Consider the following 18,959-nt stretch of genomic DNA (forward strand, 5'->3'; position numbering starts at 1 on the left):
GCTCATTTACTAAAAGTCTTCTTCTGGCTGTCAGTTCTCTTCAGACACACAAATATGCCAAAGGTTCATGAAGCCTGAAAGCTAATCACCAACATTTCCTTCCTCCAAAAATAAACCATATTCCAAACAGAGGGCATTAACAGTAGCCTGTGACTTCCAAAACCAATCAAAATAATGCAAAATCCTTCAAAGAACTATATGCAAAAAATCTCCATAGCATGTGGGATTCTCTCCCCCAGTGCACACACCCAGCAGGATGGGCAGGAGACACATACAGGATGATGAGGTACCAAGGGCTGCAGGGTCCCCAAGTGACCACAGAGCACGTATGCCCTTTGTGCTGGGCTTGTAGAGGAGCTTTTGCATTCAGCTGTGCAACAACAGCCTCAGGTGATTTCATGCTTGTAAAACTAAACCAGCTCCTTATTAGAAGATCTATTTTGCAAGATGGGCCACCTGCCACTAGCATTTAATCTACACATATACATACTGACTTCCCTGGTGTCTCCTTCAAACTCACCTTCTTTCATCTCTGTTCTTTATTTCTTTCCTCTGTCCCTCCAGCCAGGTCCTTGCTGTTTGTTCCTTTCCTTGTTTCTATTCCACTTTTAAAAACTAAACATCCTTTAGGCTGAGATTTTCAAAGTGCCCTAGCAGCACCAGATGTTTGCTTCCTAGAGATTTCAAAGAAATGTGGGTACCTCCTTCTGGTTGGCTTCTCTGAAAATCCCAAGCAGTTTCCTGATTCCTTTGCAGTGGTTTGTTTGTTTGTTTGTTTTTCCCTATGTGAGCATTTGCTCCTATTGCCAAAGGGAAGTGGTATGGTTATACAGGGTTGGGTGAGTAACTCACGAGGTTACAGGCAAGAATGAAGGAGCCCTAATGCATTATAAATGAGAAAGTTGCCCAGCATATGAACTAGTTAGGGACATCTTGGCATAACCCACACTCATTCTGCCCCTTCTGACTAGGACTTAGGCAGCAGCTAATGCATCTTAAATAACCATGTTTAACAATGATGGGTCTTTTAACTCCAGTAGCAGAGTCTTATCCTTTTAGGACCATCAACCTCAGTTTTAGTCCCCTTTCTCAAGGCATATGTCATCATGTGGAAGTGTGACATGAGTCATTTATAATCAGATTTACAGGTTCTCAGAGAAGTGTCACACTCTTGTGTAGATCAAGGTCTTCTGTACAGCTCTCTTATTGGTGTGCTGGTTTAGCTTATTTCCTCTCAACAGTTAATGCTGTATGGATGCAGAGTACATATATGAGAACTCACTGTGCTTTTCCCAGCAGAGAAAAAAAAGTCAGTACTTCTCCTACAGCACAACATTTCTCTGCACATCCTTCTTGGTTTACTTTTGCTTACATGCAACATACATATAAAAAGAAGTTCTTGGGTCCTCCACAGAAATCCCAGATGTTATTCTGACAGTATTCCCAGTTTATGACACTCATTTACCAGATGAAATTATTTCACAGTTCAAACACTGCTTCTCTAGATGTGACAGCTATTGAGTCCACTGTGAATATTTAGCTACATTTTTCCAACTTCATTGCCAAAATTTTCAGCAGAAGGAGAAGGCTGAAAACACTGCTGTATTGCCCCCCCCCCCAACAACAACAAAAAAACCTAGACATTTTTATTTGTTTGTTCATGTATCATTTTTTCCTGAGTTATTTCTCTTCTGGAAGGAATGTTGTTAGAGAACCACTCACAAATACTAATAAATAGCTCTCTCAATCCTAAAGAGAGAAAGCTGGTGACAACCACTGCTTTAGTCCTGCAAAAAGTCAGAACATTAGAGATGACTACAAGCTAGTCTGGAACTGCTAAATAACTTCACATCTTCTGGCTTAGTTCCTTGATACTGACCTTTAATGATTAAAAGACCTGGAATATCACCACTGCTGATGCATTCTTGGGGACAGAACTTGAAGTCCGGTTGGATCCCTGTTGGTGTCCTCTGTCACAGGTGGTAACATAGCCTCTCTCATGTAGGGACTGTCTTCCATAGTGTTTATCCCAGACAATAATAACACCTTCACTTCTAAAGTGGGGAACTGAAACAGGAAGACTGGATTGTTAGAGGTATTTCACGTTCCTAGTTTTCCACTGAAAACAAGTCAGATTTGGAGTGAAGTATTAGATCTGAGTTTAGCACCTGCATGCACCACTGAGACCTCCTTCTCCTCCCAAACACTCCCAAGCCATGTAGGTGCCTAGTGTCAATTAGAATTGGCCAAGCTGAACTACAGGAGTGTGGATTCAAGTCCATGCAGGATGAGTCCCTGGGTTGTTATACCAAAGGCACTCATCACCTTTTCCATTCCCCATCTAGCACTGAAACTCTGAGCATCAAGAGGTAACCCCAATGCTTTTTAGCTGTGGAGATTCCCCACCATGGGTACAGTATACTTCTTGCTACAGCATACTGTGGTGCCGGGCTTGTTTCTATCATGTGCACTCTCCACACCTATCACAAGAAGGAGATAAGATTATGACATATTTTAGCAAGGGCTGCAAAGTTTTGATGGGGGTGGGCCATACCATCCTCAAGTGAGAGCCACCCCTTCTAGCCTACCAAGTCCAAGTGGAGAGAAGAGGTTAAAGTGAAGCCCATCTCTTCAGTATCATTTATATTTAGTGCCAGCAGTGCAATCTGGCAGCAATGAGGGCTCACAGCATGCTGGGTTGTGTCTACAGAAGGATAGCCAGTAGATAGACAGAAGTCATTATTTCCCTTTACCTTACTCTCGTTAGACCACTTCTGGAATCCTATGTCCAGTTTTGGTCCCCCCAGTAAAAGAAAAGTGTTGATAAATACTGCAATGATCAGTAGGAGAGGGCGCTGAAGCACACACTCTACAAGGGAAGAGTGAGGGAACTGGGTTTGTTTAGACTGGAGAAGAGACGGTTTTGGGGGAATCCTAATAGCAGCTTTTCAGAAGGCTCAAGAAGGTTTAGTCCTCAGTGAGATTAGATAAGCCAATGTTTGAAGGTTTTCCAGTACCCCGCAGAGAATGAATTGAAACTTTCAGCCCAGATCACAAACAAGCGAAGGCTTGCTCTTCTTCTGACATCCAGGTCAAACCACAAATAATGAGGGCATCTCTTATATGGAATCAATAGTAAAAACTTCAAGAAGAAAAACAGTGTTTGCCTTAGGAACAACAGCTCCATCACACTATAATCCTGTAAAGGTGCAGCCACATGGAGATCGTTGGGCTGGGAAGGCAAAGGAACATGGGGGTTATAGGCCAATGTAGGCAGCTGACTAGAGAGAGGTACCTGATTTATTCTTTTCATTAGGTTTTTGCCCACCACTAATCACACATCCACAACCCAGCCCGTTCAGAGCCAATGTTTCTCTCCCACCTTTCTAAAATTGCGCTTTCCACATTCATTTTGGTAAAATGTTTTTGGATTTAAGAAAAAAAAAAAAAGAAAAATCAAATTAGCAAAAAATATGTATATATAGTTGCTGCAAATGTTTTTAGCTGGAGTTTGACCTCCACCTGAGCAAAAAAAAGGGGGCAAGGGTAGAGAGCTCAGCTCATGGGTTACAGCAATGATCTAGGCATTAGGAAATCCTTGGCACATGCCTTTGCCGCTGTGTTACTGCAGGAATCTGGACAAGTAACTTATTCTCAGGAAGGCAGCAACTGAACTTCTGCCTTCAGTCCATTAGGACATATTGCAATGCAGTGAGCCAGGGATTCCTCTGATTTCTCAATAGAGGCAAACTACCATTACTTCAATCCCATTCTGCTCAGCAGCCTAATTTACTGTCTGTTCAAAACAGTCATAGCAGTACTTGCCTGTCTCGAAGGAGCTCTGTGAAATTTGATTCATTAAGCTTCATTAAGTGCCATGAGATTCTCCCATGGAAAAAGCTTTAGAAGTGCAGAGTGCTGTGATCTTACATGGGGCCTCCTCTGTCCAAGGAATATGCAATACACACATGCATTGTGTTGCACAGACCTTATCTCTTCTAACACTTCTGAGGTTTTTCTTTTTCCGAAGTGTTTCATGTCCACTCCAACCCTATACGCATTCAAACAAGCCAGTAACAGCCTGTCGGCAGTTAAGAAGAAGAGAAAATTTAACCAAAAACATTGGAATAAATCCTATTCCCAGCAAAGAAGTCCTACACAGGATTGTCAAAATACTTGATGGGATTCAACAAATGTCTTTCAACAAATCCAAAGACAGAGCAGAGTTTCTGAGGCAGGTATTATCTACCTGACCCCGTCTGTCATCAGGATTATTGAATAGCCAGCAATACACTGGGAATCCTGATTCGCATGCCTGATATCTGTACCTAATTCACTGCTCCTTGAAGGCACTTATTATTAAGCCATTTCTAATGTTTTAAACTAGATTGGCAATTTCCCACAAGTATGCGTGCTGTCCCTGATGCATACAGAACTAACTGTGACGGAATGGAGTGCCGGAAATGAAGACTTAAAAAAATTACATTACTAGGCTATTACAGGTGTGGCTCAAAAACTGTGACAGGGACAGCATTCTCCCCTGGCACTACTCTGGCTGCTCCGTTTGCACAATTTCCTAGTGCAGTCTCTCCCTGCCAACTTTTTGCTGGGAAGGTTCTTACAAAATCACCCACCATCCTAGGAGTTTAGTGAGGTTTGGTTAGGAAGTGAACACTTTACCACAGGACGATGTCCAGACCAATGAAACCAGCAGTATGAGTATTGGATCTGACTGTATTGGCATGCTTTGTTCACAGCAAGCCGCGTAAAGCCATCGTTGGAGGATTACTGCACCAGAACAGAACATTTGGCCTTATTTTCAAAGGTGCTAAGCATCTGCAAAACCCACTGGATTCAACAGCAAGAAAACCAGGCTACTATTGCTACTTAAGTGCCAACATATGGATTTCGGGCTCTAATTGCATGCACCGTGGTTGGATTAAATTGCTGCCTGGAGCTTTGCCAGAATAGATTATTTCACATAACAAAAGCTAGATCTACACCTAAATTCTGCAGCTGTAGCACACGTCCCAAGGCAGCATGGAGCTACAGTGTAGATATGCCTCATGTGGTTCAAACTCAGTCCAAGTACCTCTAGTCCACATTATACCATCCCATACTACACTGAGATGCTGCAGTATAGACATAGCTTAAATATCTCTCCAAAGTTGTTATCTGTTCCTTTTTCTTGTTGCTGCTTATCAACAGTTTTATCAGGATCAGATTTTCAAAGCAGATATTCAGATCAGTGTGGAAGTGGCTGCAAAAATGGGATCATTCTGAAACTGGCTGCAACAGTTAAGTGCCTGAACCAGAATTCTTTTGAAGAACTAGTCCCTAAAATCAAGATGCTATAATATTCCAAAAAAATCCTCAGCTTCAGGATTTTGAGAAGAATTTCCTGCACTGAATTAATCACAGGTACAACTTTACTGAGCTCCACCATCAGTCACAGTTCTCAGGGATGATTGGGTCACTATCCTCTATGATTAATCAGCCTTTTTTTTTTTTGGTCTATGAAAAAACTACCATCTGGACAGCATTGCAGTGAAGAGCATTAAATAAAACAACATTGCAACAGGAAGCCTTTCTTCTCCCCGTAGCACAGGAAGCAGAACTGCACATGTTGTTTGCATTGGCCCCAGAATTATACTGACCTCCAAGGCACAGGGCTAGCTTTACCACTGAGGGAGTAGCTCTATCTTCCTGCTTAAGGATGCTTTTTCTGCATAGACTAAAAGAAAAAAAAACAATAGAAAAGATGCTGTATTTCTTAGGACTATCTTTCTGCAAGCTAAAGGCTTGACTACACACTGAATAACACTGCTTTAGCTAGAAAATTGACTTCTTTTTTAGCCAATTTGGGGGTAAAAAAACCTGGAGAATGATATGTGTGTATAGCCTTCTAATGGTTTAGCTCAAATAAAATAATTCCTGTTAGAATAAACTGAGACAAGAATAGCAATTCCAGCCCACACACTTCTGCAAGAAATGTTCTGGAATAGCTACACTGAGGACATTCTTATGACAAAATCAAAGTGCTCTTTTTGAGTGAGGACATGAGACCAAACCATGTGAATATAAGGTCATGTGGACAAAAGTCACAGGGTCACCAAAGGCTTAACAACGCTCAGACCGTTCACTGAACCTTGGTAAGCCACCAGTTACTTTCCACCACTACCCAGTCATGACGCCCAGTCATACTTCCCAGTGAGGTCTCATGTACCTTAGACAAAATCACAGGGCATGATACTCGTTCCAGTCAATATGGACAAGGCTTTATTTGGGGTTGAACTAAAATAAACCACTCCCAGTCTAAGTCAATAGGGCATAACTCTGTTCCTGCATACAGGCATCTAGAGATCTGCAAAGCCAAGGTATCCTTCCGGTCTTTGCTGCTGGCCCAGAAGAGTATCCCATAGGTCCTGTGTCATATCTGCCAGCCCCGTGTTTCAGATGTCCCAGGGTGCTGCAAATGGCACTGCATACCTGCAGTGAGGAAATGGACCCTGGCACAGATGAGCCATACAAGAGGTTGCTCCAGTTTGATGAAAACATTAACTCAGAGAATTCCTAACATCTGTATGATGTATTGGTGAGGGAAGTGTTGGTGTCTGCAGCTGGTGTCCCCAATTTACGGGTGGGAGACTGAGCCATGAAAGAGACTGACTGGTGCTGTGCCTGCATTAAATAAAAGACAGAACCTAAATCTATAAAATCCGAAGAGATACTGTTGCCAAAAAGCCATAAAATGTTTTTGGCTATTTATACCAGACTGTCTACTTTGCCACTGACGTTTGACCCTTTTTATTTTGCCCTGTTCCAGTATATTTTTCAACAAAAGTCCTTTGCCTTTGAGTTCTCATAGATGTAGTCTATGGTCAGAGAAAAATTTGGAGAAAATGTGAAAAACTAATTGATTATGCGATTTTTAATAAGTTTCTCTTGGGAATCTCAAGTACACTATTGCTTTTGAAATGGTTTTGTCAGGCTACATTCCAAGACTAACTTTAAATTTGATTTACTAGAGACAACTTCCACACACTGAGAGAAGACCTCCAAAGTCTTCCCTTTGTCATTAAAAAAAAAAAAAAAAAGGAGAAAAAAATCCATAAATTTTCTTCATTTTTTTCTAGATATAATCAAAAGCTACACTGCCTTATAGCCAACAGTATGAGCTTAATAGAGTAAATCTGAGCATATTTAAGCAAGGAACATGGCAACATATGAAAAAAAACAGGACTTTGGACAACATAAATGACACTAGAAAAGCAATTAGAGATTATTAAAATTGTTTATTATTTATGAAAAGTTGTAGGTCAACATGATTCTGCAGTGCTAGAGGTGCACTAACATGCAGCACATTTGCCACATCAGGAGGACTGCAGTCAGAACATCTCAGAAAAAAAGAGTTAAAAGAGTAAAAAGTAGGAGAGATGGGGACTCAGCACTTGAATAAGTGGGATCAGAATTTTCTGTGAAAGAGGAAACCTGTACACGTATATCTGGGATATTTGCATAATAGAGATATTTGTGTATGTCTTTTTAGTGAATTTGTTTATCAAATGCATTGAGTCTTGGAGAAGATAAATCTCATCAGGAACAGGAAAGGCATGCAAATCCCCAGACCTTAGTAAGGAACACAGGCTGAGAGTGAAGTATATTTGTCACCTGGGTCAAATTCTCTGTTGGTTTAAACAGACGTAGCTTTATTGAAATAAAAGGTCCATTACGTTTCCAGAAGGGCTTTGAGAATTAACTGGGCAGCAGAACTGCAGTGCTCTCACCAGAGTGCATTATCAATGTCGTCTATCAATACCCTTAATCCACAACTATCAAAACACCCTGTATTAAAAAACATTATTTATGCCTTTCCTTAGAGTTTTCTATTCAGTTTTATAAATACCATCCTTTTAAAAGTCTGTGTTGTCCCTCTTGCTTCTAGGTGGCAAATTTACTCAGACTCTTCCAGATCCCCCAGATAAGTTATGCCTCCACCAGTGCCAAGCTGAGTGACAAATCCCGCTATGACTATTTTGCAAGGACGGTACCTCCTGACTTCTACCAAGCAAAAGCTATGGCTGAAATCTTACGGTTCTTCAACTGGACTTATGTGTCAACGGTTGCTTCGGAAGGAGACTACGGGGAGACTGGGATCGAAGCCTTTGAGCAGGAAGCTCGCCTCCGGAACATCTGCATTGCCACCTCTGAGAAAGTGGGGCGATCCAACATCAGAAAGTCCTACGATGGTGTGATCAGAGAGCTGCTCCAGAAACCCAATGCCAGAGTGGTCGTGCTCTTCATGCGAGGTGATGACTCTCGGGAGCTCATTGCAGCTGCCAACCGTTTCAACGTCTCCTTTACCTGGATTGCCAGTGATGGATGGGGAGCTCAAGAGAGTATTGTCAAAGGCAATGAGCATATAGCCTCTGGGGCAATAACCTTGGAACTTGCTTCCCATCCAGTTAAAGAGTTTGACAGGTATTTCCAAAGCCTCAGCCCTTACAATAATAGACGCAACCCCTGGTTCAAGGACTTCTGGGAGCAAAAATTCCAATGTAATCTCCAGAACCGAAAGCCACATAGAAAGACTTGTGACAAGCACTTCACTATCAACAGTTCCAACTATGAGCAAGAATCCAAGATTATGTTTGTTGTGAATGCCGTGTACGCAATGGCCCATGCCTTGCATAAAATGCAGCGGACTCTGTGTCCAAACACCACTAAACTCTGTGATGCCATGAAGCATCTGGATGGCAAGAAGCTGTACAAAGATTATCTTCTGAAAGTAAACTTTACAGGTAATAACTTACATCTCTTTTTTGGTACATTCAGAATGTTGCTGTAATTAATGACATGTTCAGTGCTCACAGTAACAGCCAGCTGAATTCCCAGTAGCCTCTAATATCAGAGTTCAATAATATCAGAGTTCAAGGCAGGACAGGACCTAGGAAAGGCCAGTCCTGCTGCAGGAAAGGAGAAAGAAGAGGATCTAGGACAGGGAGCCTGGGAAGAACCTTAAAAAATCAGGTTATGGTCCTGCTGCTTTCAGTAGAAGGAAGAGGTGGAGGTGGCAGCTACTGGTGTCGGAAGTGTTACCCTCCGTTCTCCAAACAGGGACTTCCACACACCAGCCTCCACTTCATTCACAGCCAGTTTGGCTTTCTCTAGGCATGTCCAGAGGCCAATGGTCGTCTCACCACCTGCTACACTAGGCAACTGCCTACTGTGCTTATGCCAAGAGTTGGCCTTTTCTTCCTCATTTTGCTATGAGAATTTACATAATAGTTGGATCATGATCAATGGCTAATGTCTCTGCATAGTAAAGCAGCAGTTCCTGCCATAGGACCAAATCAGTATAAAGTATTTGAATACATTTGAATACATAAAGATGTCCATGATCTTTAAGCTTGATGACAAAATATAAAAAGCTAGATCAAACAGGCACAGGTGTGAGGAGAAAGTGGTAAACTGGTAATGATATGAGGAAACCTCATGGTGACTGGCTGTGCAGCAGAGGTCTTCGCTTGTTTTTACCATCATGTACGGCTGAGCTTAGTCTGTTAGCAATGTTACAACATAGCAAGGCTAAATAGGTCTGAAGGCTAAATAGGTCTGAGGGGGAAGCAAGCAAGTTGTAGACAATCATGGTTTCTTGTTACATGCCTAACTTTCTTCTAAAGCAGTTAGATTGAACTCGCAGTTCTCTGAATTATTAAACTAGTATTCTCAGCTGACCAGGTTGTTAGGAAGGGAACAACAATCTGCGCTTCATATGAGAACTGGCTCTGAGAGGAACCAAAGGAAAATATGTCTATGATACAACGTGCTCAGTCCCAAGGGACCCTCAATGACAATACAACATTAATAATGCTGCAAACCATCTGAAAATGTCAGATTAGAGCTTGAACTTCTCCTTGCTTTGGGGGTCTTCTCAGCTTTTGATTCAGACCCATCTCCAGATACTGTGGACCTTTTGCTGCTCTCACTTCCAGTGGGAACAGAATTTCTTGGGTACCCCTAGACAGGCCTCCCACAGCGAGCTGCTGTGCTCCCCAGGACCCCGGTCTCCCAGTATCCCTCTAGCTGACTTGGTTAGAGCACATCAGGGCTTCCTGCTGGCCTGCCCACTAGCCTGAATTTCTTTTCCATGGAAATCAAGGAGGGACATGTGGACATGGTCACTTCCTGCATCTTACCCCATCCCTTGGGTTGTGATTTGGGAGGACCCAAAAGCTTGGACATGCCCTGTCGTAAAGAGAAATAATACTCTCAGTGAGAGGTGCTGGAAGTTGAGATCCTTTAAAACCCTTATTTATGTTGCATGCCATGCAGCTGAAGCAAGGTGCCTGGCCCAAGGAACATGATACACTTGTGTTGTTTGGTCTCCTCCTAAATATTGCTGTATCAGTAAGAGTACTCATGTACCATGACATATACAAATGCATTTATAGCATGTGACATGGATGATCACATTTTATTTATTTATTAATTTCACATGTCACAGGCAACAGCACAAGAAAGAATGAGTCAACATTTCAAGCTTTAGATCTAATGGAAAATAAGGAATAATCACCATTTCTCTTCCCCTTCAACAGCATTTAGTACATAGAAAATATTTTCTTGTTTATTTACATTTATCCCTAAAGATACTTGAAAGTCTTGAAATTGTTGAAATCAAGGGGATTTAGGAGCATAGTACTTTACAGGACTGGGATCCTGGCAGATTTATCACAAGCAAATGATGACAGTGCTGTGCAACAACTCTCAGCAATTCTGCCACTTCAGGACAGTAACAGCATACCCAAATGAGTAAGCAGTTCAGTAGCTTAATCTTCAATTATTTTGAAACTTTATATGACAGGTATTTTTATAAGTTTAAATGCATACACTATTAATAAAGTACAGTTTCAGTCTATCACTATACAATATTGGTTCCAGTACATAATTGCTAAACTTTTTTCCATCATGCAGTTTTTTAAGCTCCCAAGTATTTTTCCCCTGAGCATTTATACATAAAGTCAAAATATCCTCCATTTCCTTTGACTGTAACTCCAGAAAAAAAATCATTTAGATATGATCAGAAAAATTCATTTTAATTTGGACTTAAACACCTTTTATTTTTATGAATGAGAAGTCATTTCAAGAAGAAAACATTTCAAAGACTCTCATTTTACAAGTTTGGAAACAGAAATTTCTTCTTTGGAATCAAATAGGTTTGTTTTAAAATCAACATGAAAATCTTTGAATCTCAAACTTGAGCTTTATTTTCAGTTAATTGTCATTTCCAGTTTAAAATATTATAAAAACACTGGCTCGTTCTCTTCCATTGATGGCCTTGTTCCACAGGTATTATTACTAGCGGTGAATTATGCTTACAGCATGATTTGCTCATCTCCTGTTTCTTTTATATCAGTTCTCCCATTATAGTGTGTATCCATATTTTTTATGTCCTTGATTTTCAAAATCAGACAAGTGAGTGTTATGTAGTCAGAGAGTCATCAAATCTCCCAAGACTTCTTCCTTTTAGTAAGGCGTGAAATTTTAAACCACAGACTTGTCACTGGTTTCTATGGGATGAAGAAGCTGTCTTAGCTCTTTTCTGGTTGAAGAAAGTCTCTGGGTGTGTTGTTAACACAATTTCAGGACCCAGCTGCACAGGCTGTTTGATCAATGATACTCTCATATTTCCAGCCCCACATCTGAAAACATATCCCAGCGCAGAGAGGACGTCGTGGAGGTTACCAGCCCACCAGGCACACTGCAGCCAAGGCAGACTGTGAATCTCTCACTTCTTTAGTATGGTTAAGGCTCCATGCCCACCAAAAGCAATCAGGCAAGAAACAGAACATGGTAACCATGTTTGCACATACATAAATAACTGTTTAAGAAATGCCACCTGTGGTGAAAGCCAGCAGTACAGACAGATGAGTCCTGCATGCATAAACCCGCAGCAGGTATCACTTTGTGACTTGCCATGTAAAAAATCTAACAAATGGCCCTGAATGTATTCTCCCGGCTTCCAGGGCTGTGTGACGGTGCATTGCAAACAAACCAGCTTGTGTAAATGACAGCGTGCAATTATATCACTGGTGTGTGACTGTGCAATTTCAGACATCTACCCTAGGCACTTTAATTACTTTTACTTAGTGTCCAATTATCATTAATGGAGGTGGTCAGTATTTTCAGAGGGTGATTCAGCCCACCTGAGATGCAATTTGCCCCTGCATCTCTTTCCATTGGCTACAGATGGAGCTTAGAGCAACTGCGATTCTCACTTGTCATTCAGCTAAAAGCCTGATGTTAGACTCCCAGGCACTGCAATAAAGCAATCTGCAGGAAATTAGTCAGGGACCAGGTAATAGTATGGATAGAGTAGAGGACTGGCCAGGATTTCTGCTCTCTCATGACATGCTGCTGACATGCTCTGTGGCAGGTATTTCGTGAACATCTCTGGGTTCCTACTTATTTCTCCTTTTTCATTAAATTGAAATAACCACATAGAACTGCAATGTGGCAAGAAGGCAGGGTGGCCATTTGTTCTGTATTCTTTGTGAGATACTTCGAGAACATATTTTTCTTTCAAATCCGTAAGTCCTGTATGAAAAATGTCGTGCTATCCTGAATCTTTCAGTGAGGGAGAGAAGAGTTGCCTTTGCCTGGTTCCCACTTCCAGCAGCGGGATCTGAAAACGCAAAGCCCAGTTTATAGACAAACACACTCGCACCATCTCAGCTCCTATTTGGACTTAGGCAAAGACAGAGGCTGGCTCGTCTTCTTGATCTTCCCACGTGCTGTGCTCCCTCCTGAGAGCACAAGTGCAGAACTTCATGTTCTGACGTGTGAAGCTCTTCTGCTGATGAAGAGCTGCTGATTCAAGAGGCCGTTAGCTTGTATTAACAGCACAACAGAGAAGGTCTGAACAAAAGCAGAGGGCTCCATGGGTGAGAGTCCCGGATAAACCTACTTGTCGCTGGTGCCCAGCCTCTGCTTGGCAGAGGGCGGCAGTGGAAGGGGCTCTCAGGACTGTGAATCCTGGGCTGGCTCCGTCGTGAGGCAGTGCTCCTCATACCCAGGGGCTTCCCTCGCTTGGAGGGGCTGGTGCATGGACCAGCTCTGCTAACTCAAGCCCCCTTCTATCCAAGGAATTTCACTAGGTTTAGCCACATTTTAGCTTTTTTAAGCAGGCAGGATGAAACAGAAGAGCAACGTTACCTTCACTCACAGTTGTTATTGCAAGCCCCACAACATTAGACACATGCCAAGACACTGAGCGCTCGCATGGGCAGAGTGAGGGAGGTGCCAGGCCCTTAGGAAAGGTCCTGTATGGCTCCTGCTACTACCAGTCATCCCCCGGCATAGCTGCTTCGCCAGGGCGTTGGGCTCAAAGCTAGCCAGTGGTGAGGAAGGACAGCAGTGAACCACCATTCAATTTTCATCATCCTTCTAGTGAAAGTAGCAACCCTGGAAAATAAATCATTAACAATTTTAGGCAACACATACATTTATAGCACTCAGTGTCTTCTCCTACCCCTTTCTTCCTCTTTGTACCACAGCTACAAGAGTTACCATCATGTCCCTCTCTATATTTTATTCAAAAATCCATGTCTTCTACCCCACAGAAAAGCCTGTATCATCAGTCCTTGCTCATGTTGGGCAAAATACTCATTGTCCTACCAGGTTTGCATGGAGCATAGACCTAGAAAGTGATGCAACCTGTATTACAAGGAGAATTACGGATGCAGAAACATGAAAGGCCAGGTGTAAATTTACAGCGAGGAGTACCCGTCGGTAGGAGTGCAGGCAAATGCTGGAGCTCATGTCCCAGGCTCTGTAGCAGACAGCCCCACAACCCCATCATCTCACCCAATGAACTCCTAAATGCCAAGCTGGACCCCCTTAGCGTCTGGTACTTGAGTACTCAGGGTGTTTCTGGACTTCCTTGTGATTCTTTTTTGTAAAATAAACCCAGACATCACTTTCAGCTGAAGGTAAATTTTTCAAGGGCAGAAGGCAGCCAATACCTTGTTAATCACAAAAGTTTCAAAAGTATAATTCATGATGGATTTGTGACTATTAAAACCAAGGCAAATATAGAGTGAATTGCCCAAGATATTCATTAAAAGTACACATGAAAAAGATATCTAGGATTTTAAAGAAAAATTATTGCCTTCTTCCTGGGACCACAAATGTGTTTAAACCCCTGAAAGCAGCTAAGGAAAAGTCTCTGAAGGCACAGCTGAGACTTGCTATTTCAGAGCAGAGGAACAGTTAAACATGCAACATATTTTCCCTTATTTCTCTCTGTGTTATAGGTATGTCAGTACACACACACAGAGCTGTAGTGAGATTTTGACAGCATGATTTTCCTGATGACCTCCTCTTCTTTCTCTTTCCTCCAACTGCCTCTTTCCACCTGTAGCTGCTGCTGTGGATCTGCAGTCCCTCTTCTTTGGGCAAATATGACCCTCAAAGAGGTACCTGGGCAGACGTCTCTGCTTAGCCCTTGCTGAAGCTTTTAGTATGTGTGTGTGCGCGCGTGTGTGTGTTTTATTTGTATTTGTATGATGTATTTATATTTGCTTTGTTTATATACACATATATTTACACATATATATGTATATATGCATAATATAGCATCACAATATATAGAATCATAAAGTCATGGGATAAATCAGGTTGGAAGGGACCTCAGGAGGTCTCTAGTCCAACCTCCTGGTCAAAGTAGTGTCAGCTATGAGATTGGACAAGGTTGCTCAGGGCTTTATAGATTAATTTTTTTAATAGATAAAATTTAAACATTTTACTATAGAACCTGTTCATCTGATACTTTACATTTGAGGTGTCACTGGCAAATAATCTGATACGAATCAACTGTGTCTGCAGACACACTATCTGCATTCTGGATGCATTTTGTCTCATGCACTGCGGTGTCCGAGCTGGATAACTAATGGGCAGGAAGCCACAGGCAGACCTCTTCATCTCTAGGCCACAACTTCCCAAAACTCCTTCACTAAAATTTCTCTTGCCATGATAGCAGGTCAGTGACCTACCTGTAAACGGTGTCTGTTATCTAACCTGAGACCATCATAAAAAGCAGCTTTTCATGCTTTCATCTAGTACACTAATTAACATTAATTGGCCTGAGTGAACAGGAGCAGAGGTTTTCTTACCTCCTTAGATAGGCTGGAGTGGTGGAGCCTGCAGTGGTGCGCTGGTTCACTGCTTCCCAGCCAACCCGTGTGCTGCCAGCACTCACTTGTCTGGCACAGCCGCTGACCTCCCGTATATATGAAGATGGTAAATCCAGCATTAGCAAGTCACAGACCAGCAACAACTTTTCCTCATCGTTCTCAGGAAGTGGGAGCAAGTATGTTGCTTTTGGCCTGCACCCAGCTAGGTGCCGTTCCTGGAAAGTCTGCAGAAACCACGATCCAGCAATGACCCCAACCTCATTATAGCAGCATGTTTAGGTGAATGAGCTTTGAAGTCCCTGAAATAGCAAATAGCACTCATTCTCAGTTTCCTCCACTTGAATATTTATACAACCCACCATTTCAGCTGAGCTAACAAAAAACTGAAACAGAACACAAATTTAGATAGCCCCTGCCTTGTATGTAACTTATAGTTAGTTTGCCTTGGTCATATTAATAAAGTAACCTTTAAGCATAATACAAAGCTCTAGATTACATAGTGCCCATGTGGGTGGGTAAATGAGAATGGGATTAGACCCTCTGTATTTATGGAGCAATACGTGACTGAAAACCTGAGCAATGATTTTCTTTCAGATCACATATTTGAGAGACAGAAGGTTCGGTAACTTAATTCCTCTAAATCACAGACTTTCTGTTTGCCTGCTGGTTGTTTTATAATAGTTATTATTTCGTCTTTTGTTTCCCTGGCAAATGTCTTTGAATTCGAAACACCAAGGCCCTGCACAGGCAAGGTGCTCAGAGGAGTAGGAAAACTCATACAGCCTTTTCACCCTCTGACTGTGCACCCTCACTTTTCTGATCCCCCTGCCTCCATAGCAAGGTGAGAACTCAGGACATATCATGGGAATAGATTGTTATTCTTCATACAGATTTACATGTGTGTGACATCCACACATAGCTAAAATGATGCCAGGTCTGCTGCTTTTTTCTTGTGACCTGAAAGGACATGATATCAGGCGAGAAAAGAGTTGGGTTCAGGATTCCTATTCCTTGCATTTTAATACCTAATTTGGGTCTGAAAAGACAACAGAAGGACCAGATTCTGCTTGGTTACCTCCTATGGAAAGAGGTAGTACTTTGAGAGGCAGTCTCAGTTAGTTTCATTAGTATGGTGAGGTGCCATTTTAGGGGATGAAAGTGGCAGGGTCTGATCTCAGAGCATGACAGTGACAGTATGAATAAAGATGAGGACAATGACATGAGGAGGAGATCGCGTAGGGACTGGGAAAAGGATACACTAGGAAAAGGAATTTTTCTTTTAAAGTATCATCCATGTGTAAAATACCTGAATTTCAAGGACTTTGAGGGTGTCCCAGAAAAAATGGTCTTTTCAATAGGCGACAGAGGAAGTCACAAATGCAGATGTCTAATTTCAAGGATAACTAAATGCTCCATGAATAATTTAACAAACCATTATTTTTGTTGGCAGCTAATAATTATCCTAGAAAGGCAGAATTATGAGCATGGTTCTGCAGAAAAGTATCTTTACAGTTACATGATAATACATGCAATATCTTAAATTTCACTTCTTTCCTGGAAGACATGTTTGCCTCACACAGTAGAGTACAGTGCAAAGATATTTCCAGGTTAACACTGACTAAACCAGTTCTTGTGCCAAATCAGTATAGCCACATTAGTGTGACACTAATCTTCAGCCACCATGGCCAGCCCGGTGCTACATTAAAATAGCCATGTTGCTTTTGGGACCTGAACTAGCATCGTCACATGTGCTCCTTCATGTGGTCTACCAGAGTGGTCTCCAGACCTGAAGGTCTGTGCAACCTAGACCTGGTTCTTGGTCTGGATCCCACGTCACTTCCACATAGCACACTTCCATGCAAAGCCACCAGCTGTGCTGTACTTGTTGAAGTACAGTTCAGATAACCTATGGGGCGAATGGGGAGCATGTGAGTGGGAAGTACATGATTCTATTTCAGCTTTGCGCAAAGCCCGAATTATTCCCTTCAAGCTTGTCCCCAAGCATTTCTGACTCCCAGTATATGAAGGATCAGTTCAGTGATACAATAGTGTCTCTCTTCTCTATCTAAAGGACTGAATCATTCAAAGTGAGAAAGGAACTTAACCCAATCCCAGAACAGTCCTTGTGTAAATCTCTGCGCTAAACACACATTTGTCATAAACATTCAGTCTTTCCCTTTATGTAAATGGTATCATGAATGAAAAGAAGTCCTCAGGGCAGAAGTTTCTGAGGAGTGACTGAAAGGATTTGCAGATCCAATCAGAAATTTGCCCTTCTTATTCATGCAAATATTTCTGAGTATTTTTATCAAAGAAATCGCTCAGAGATAGCTCATAACAATAGATTACAGTTACCTTTTGAAATCAAATTTGAAAAGCAAACAGCTCTGCACATTTATGGAGCAGAAACTCCATTTATGTGTGAGCACTCTTCACAAACTGACCTTCCACACAATTCCCATCAACTGCAAACTGGATGGACCTGGCAGAGAAATGTGTTGAAGGGTGGCTATCTTTCATTTCCTCCTTTCTTAGATCCGCATTTCTAAACACCTCTAAAAGCATTTCAGAGAATGTCTACTTTGGCATCACTGCAATATTTATGGCTATTTTGTTAGCAGGATACAGAAAATAATGTAAAAAGATATTTCATTGCTGTTATCTGGGTGAGTCATTTCCTTGTGTTTCCTTCTTCCTGCCATGAAATCATATTTTATGTGAGGATATAACCAGCGCATACAAAGAATACTAAAATTCTTCAAGGCAGGGGGGAAAGGCACACACACTGACACACATGGAAATCAGGAACAGAAAATCTTGTACCAAAAATGTTCTCAAAATGCTAGCTGTAGCATGACTCAGGCATAGGAGCAATACTTTGATTTGCTTTCTCACCTCTTGCTCTAGCCATGGAGCAAAGTCAAGAGGAATCTAAACCTTGAAAGCAATAATAACTTAGAGGAAGTCAACAGCAATTCACCTGCTCACTACTGGAATGCAAAAGGATTCAGCGCTAAGCCAGAAGGATATCTGCAAATAAAAATCCTTAAACCTGAGGCACATAAAGCATGCCAAGATCATTAAGTTGGCTTGCAGGGCCTACAGACCAAAACTCACTGACTCCTTAGTGCGTAGGAAGAACAGCACAGAGCCAAACGCATTGATGTGAACTGTGGTTACAAATACTTGATAAATGTTAAGTGTAGGTTATCGTACCTCACACACTGAAAGCCCCAGCCCCCTCAGTCTTGCATCCACTTTCCATTTCCTACAGTTTTGCTTTTCTTGTTACAAGCCCATCTTTCCACCTGCCAATAAATGAATCATCCTCTCATTTCTTCTGGTCTAATGGCACATATGTATCTAGCACTTTTCCTACAGAAGAAATTTAAAAATACTTTAAAAGGCTGAGAGACATTCACTTTCTAAACAAGCACTCACTTACTGTTCTTTAAAGTTCTAATATACTTAATCCAGTTATATAGTAAAAGATATTACTTGACATAAGATTGGTGAATTTGCATTAGCAAAATGTGGTGAACAAAAGATCAAAAAGCAGCTGTCTACCAAAGGGGAGGGAGAACCTCCTGGTGTTTGTACAACAGTACTGATGATTTGCAGCATCCTTAACCAGGGGACAGTCCTTAAGCAACTCCTCTCTGTTCTCCTTTGTTCCTGTTCTTGTAGAAGCTATGACTGGCTTTTATGTCTTCTTGATATCTCCTTTGTCTTTTCTCCATAAATGGGATATTTTGCATGTGCTGT

General features: G+C 41.8%; 1 protein-coding gene across 1 annotated transcript in view; it reads left to right on the forward strand.

Annotated features, from left to right (window-relative positions):
• Positions 1 to 18,959, forward strand: part of GRM3 (glutamate metabotropic receptor 3) — a 108,025-nt gene that overhangs the window by 65,468 nt on the left and 23,598 nt on the right. The window contains 1 exon segment of the mRNA XM_067289980.1: positions 7,946 to 8,801. Within this exon segment, the coding sequence (XP_067146081.1) occupies positions 7,946 to 8,801 (856 nt within the window).

Source organism: Apteryx mantelli, chromosome 1 (genome assembly GCF_036417845.1).
Source record: "Apteryx mantelli isolate bAptMan1 chromosome 1, bAptMan1.hap1, whole genome shotgun sequence".
NCBI lineage: Eukaryota > Metazoa > Chordata > Aves > Apterygiformes > Apterygidae > Apteryx > Apteryx mantelli.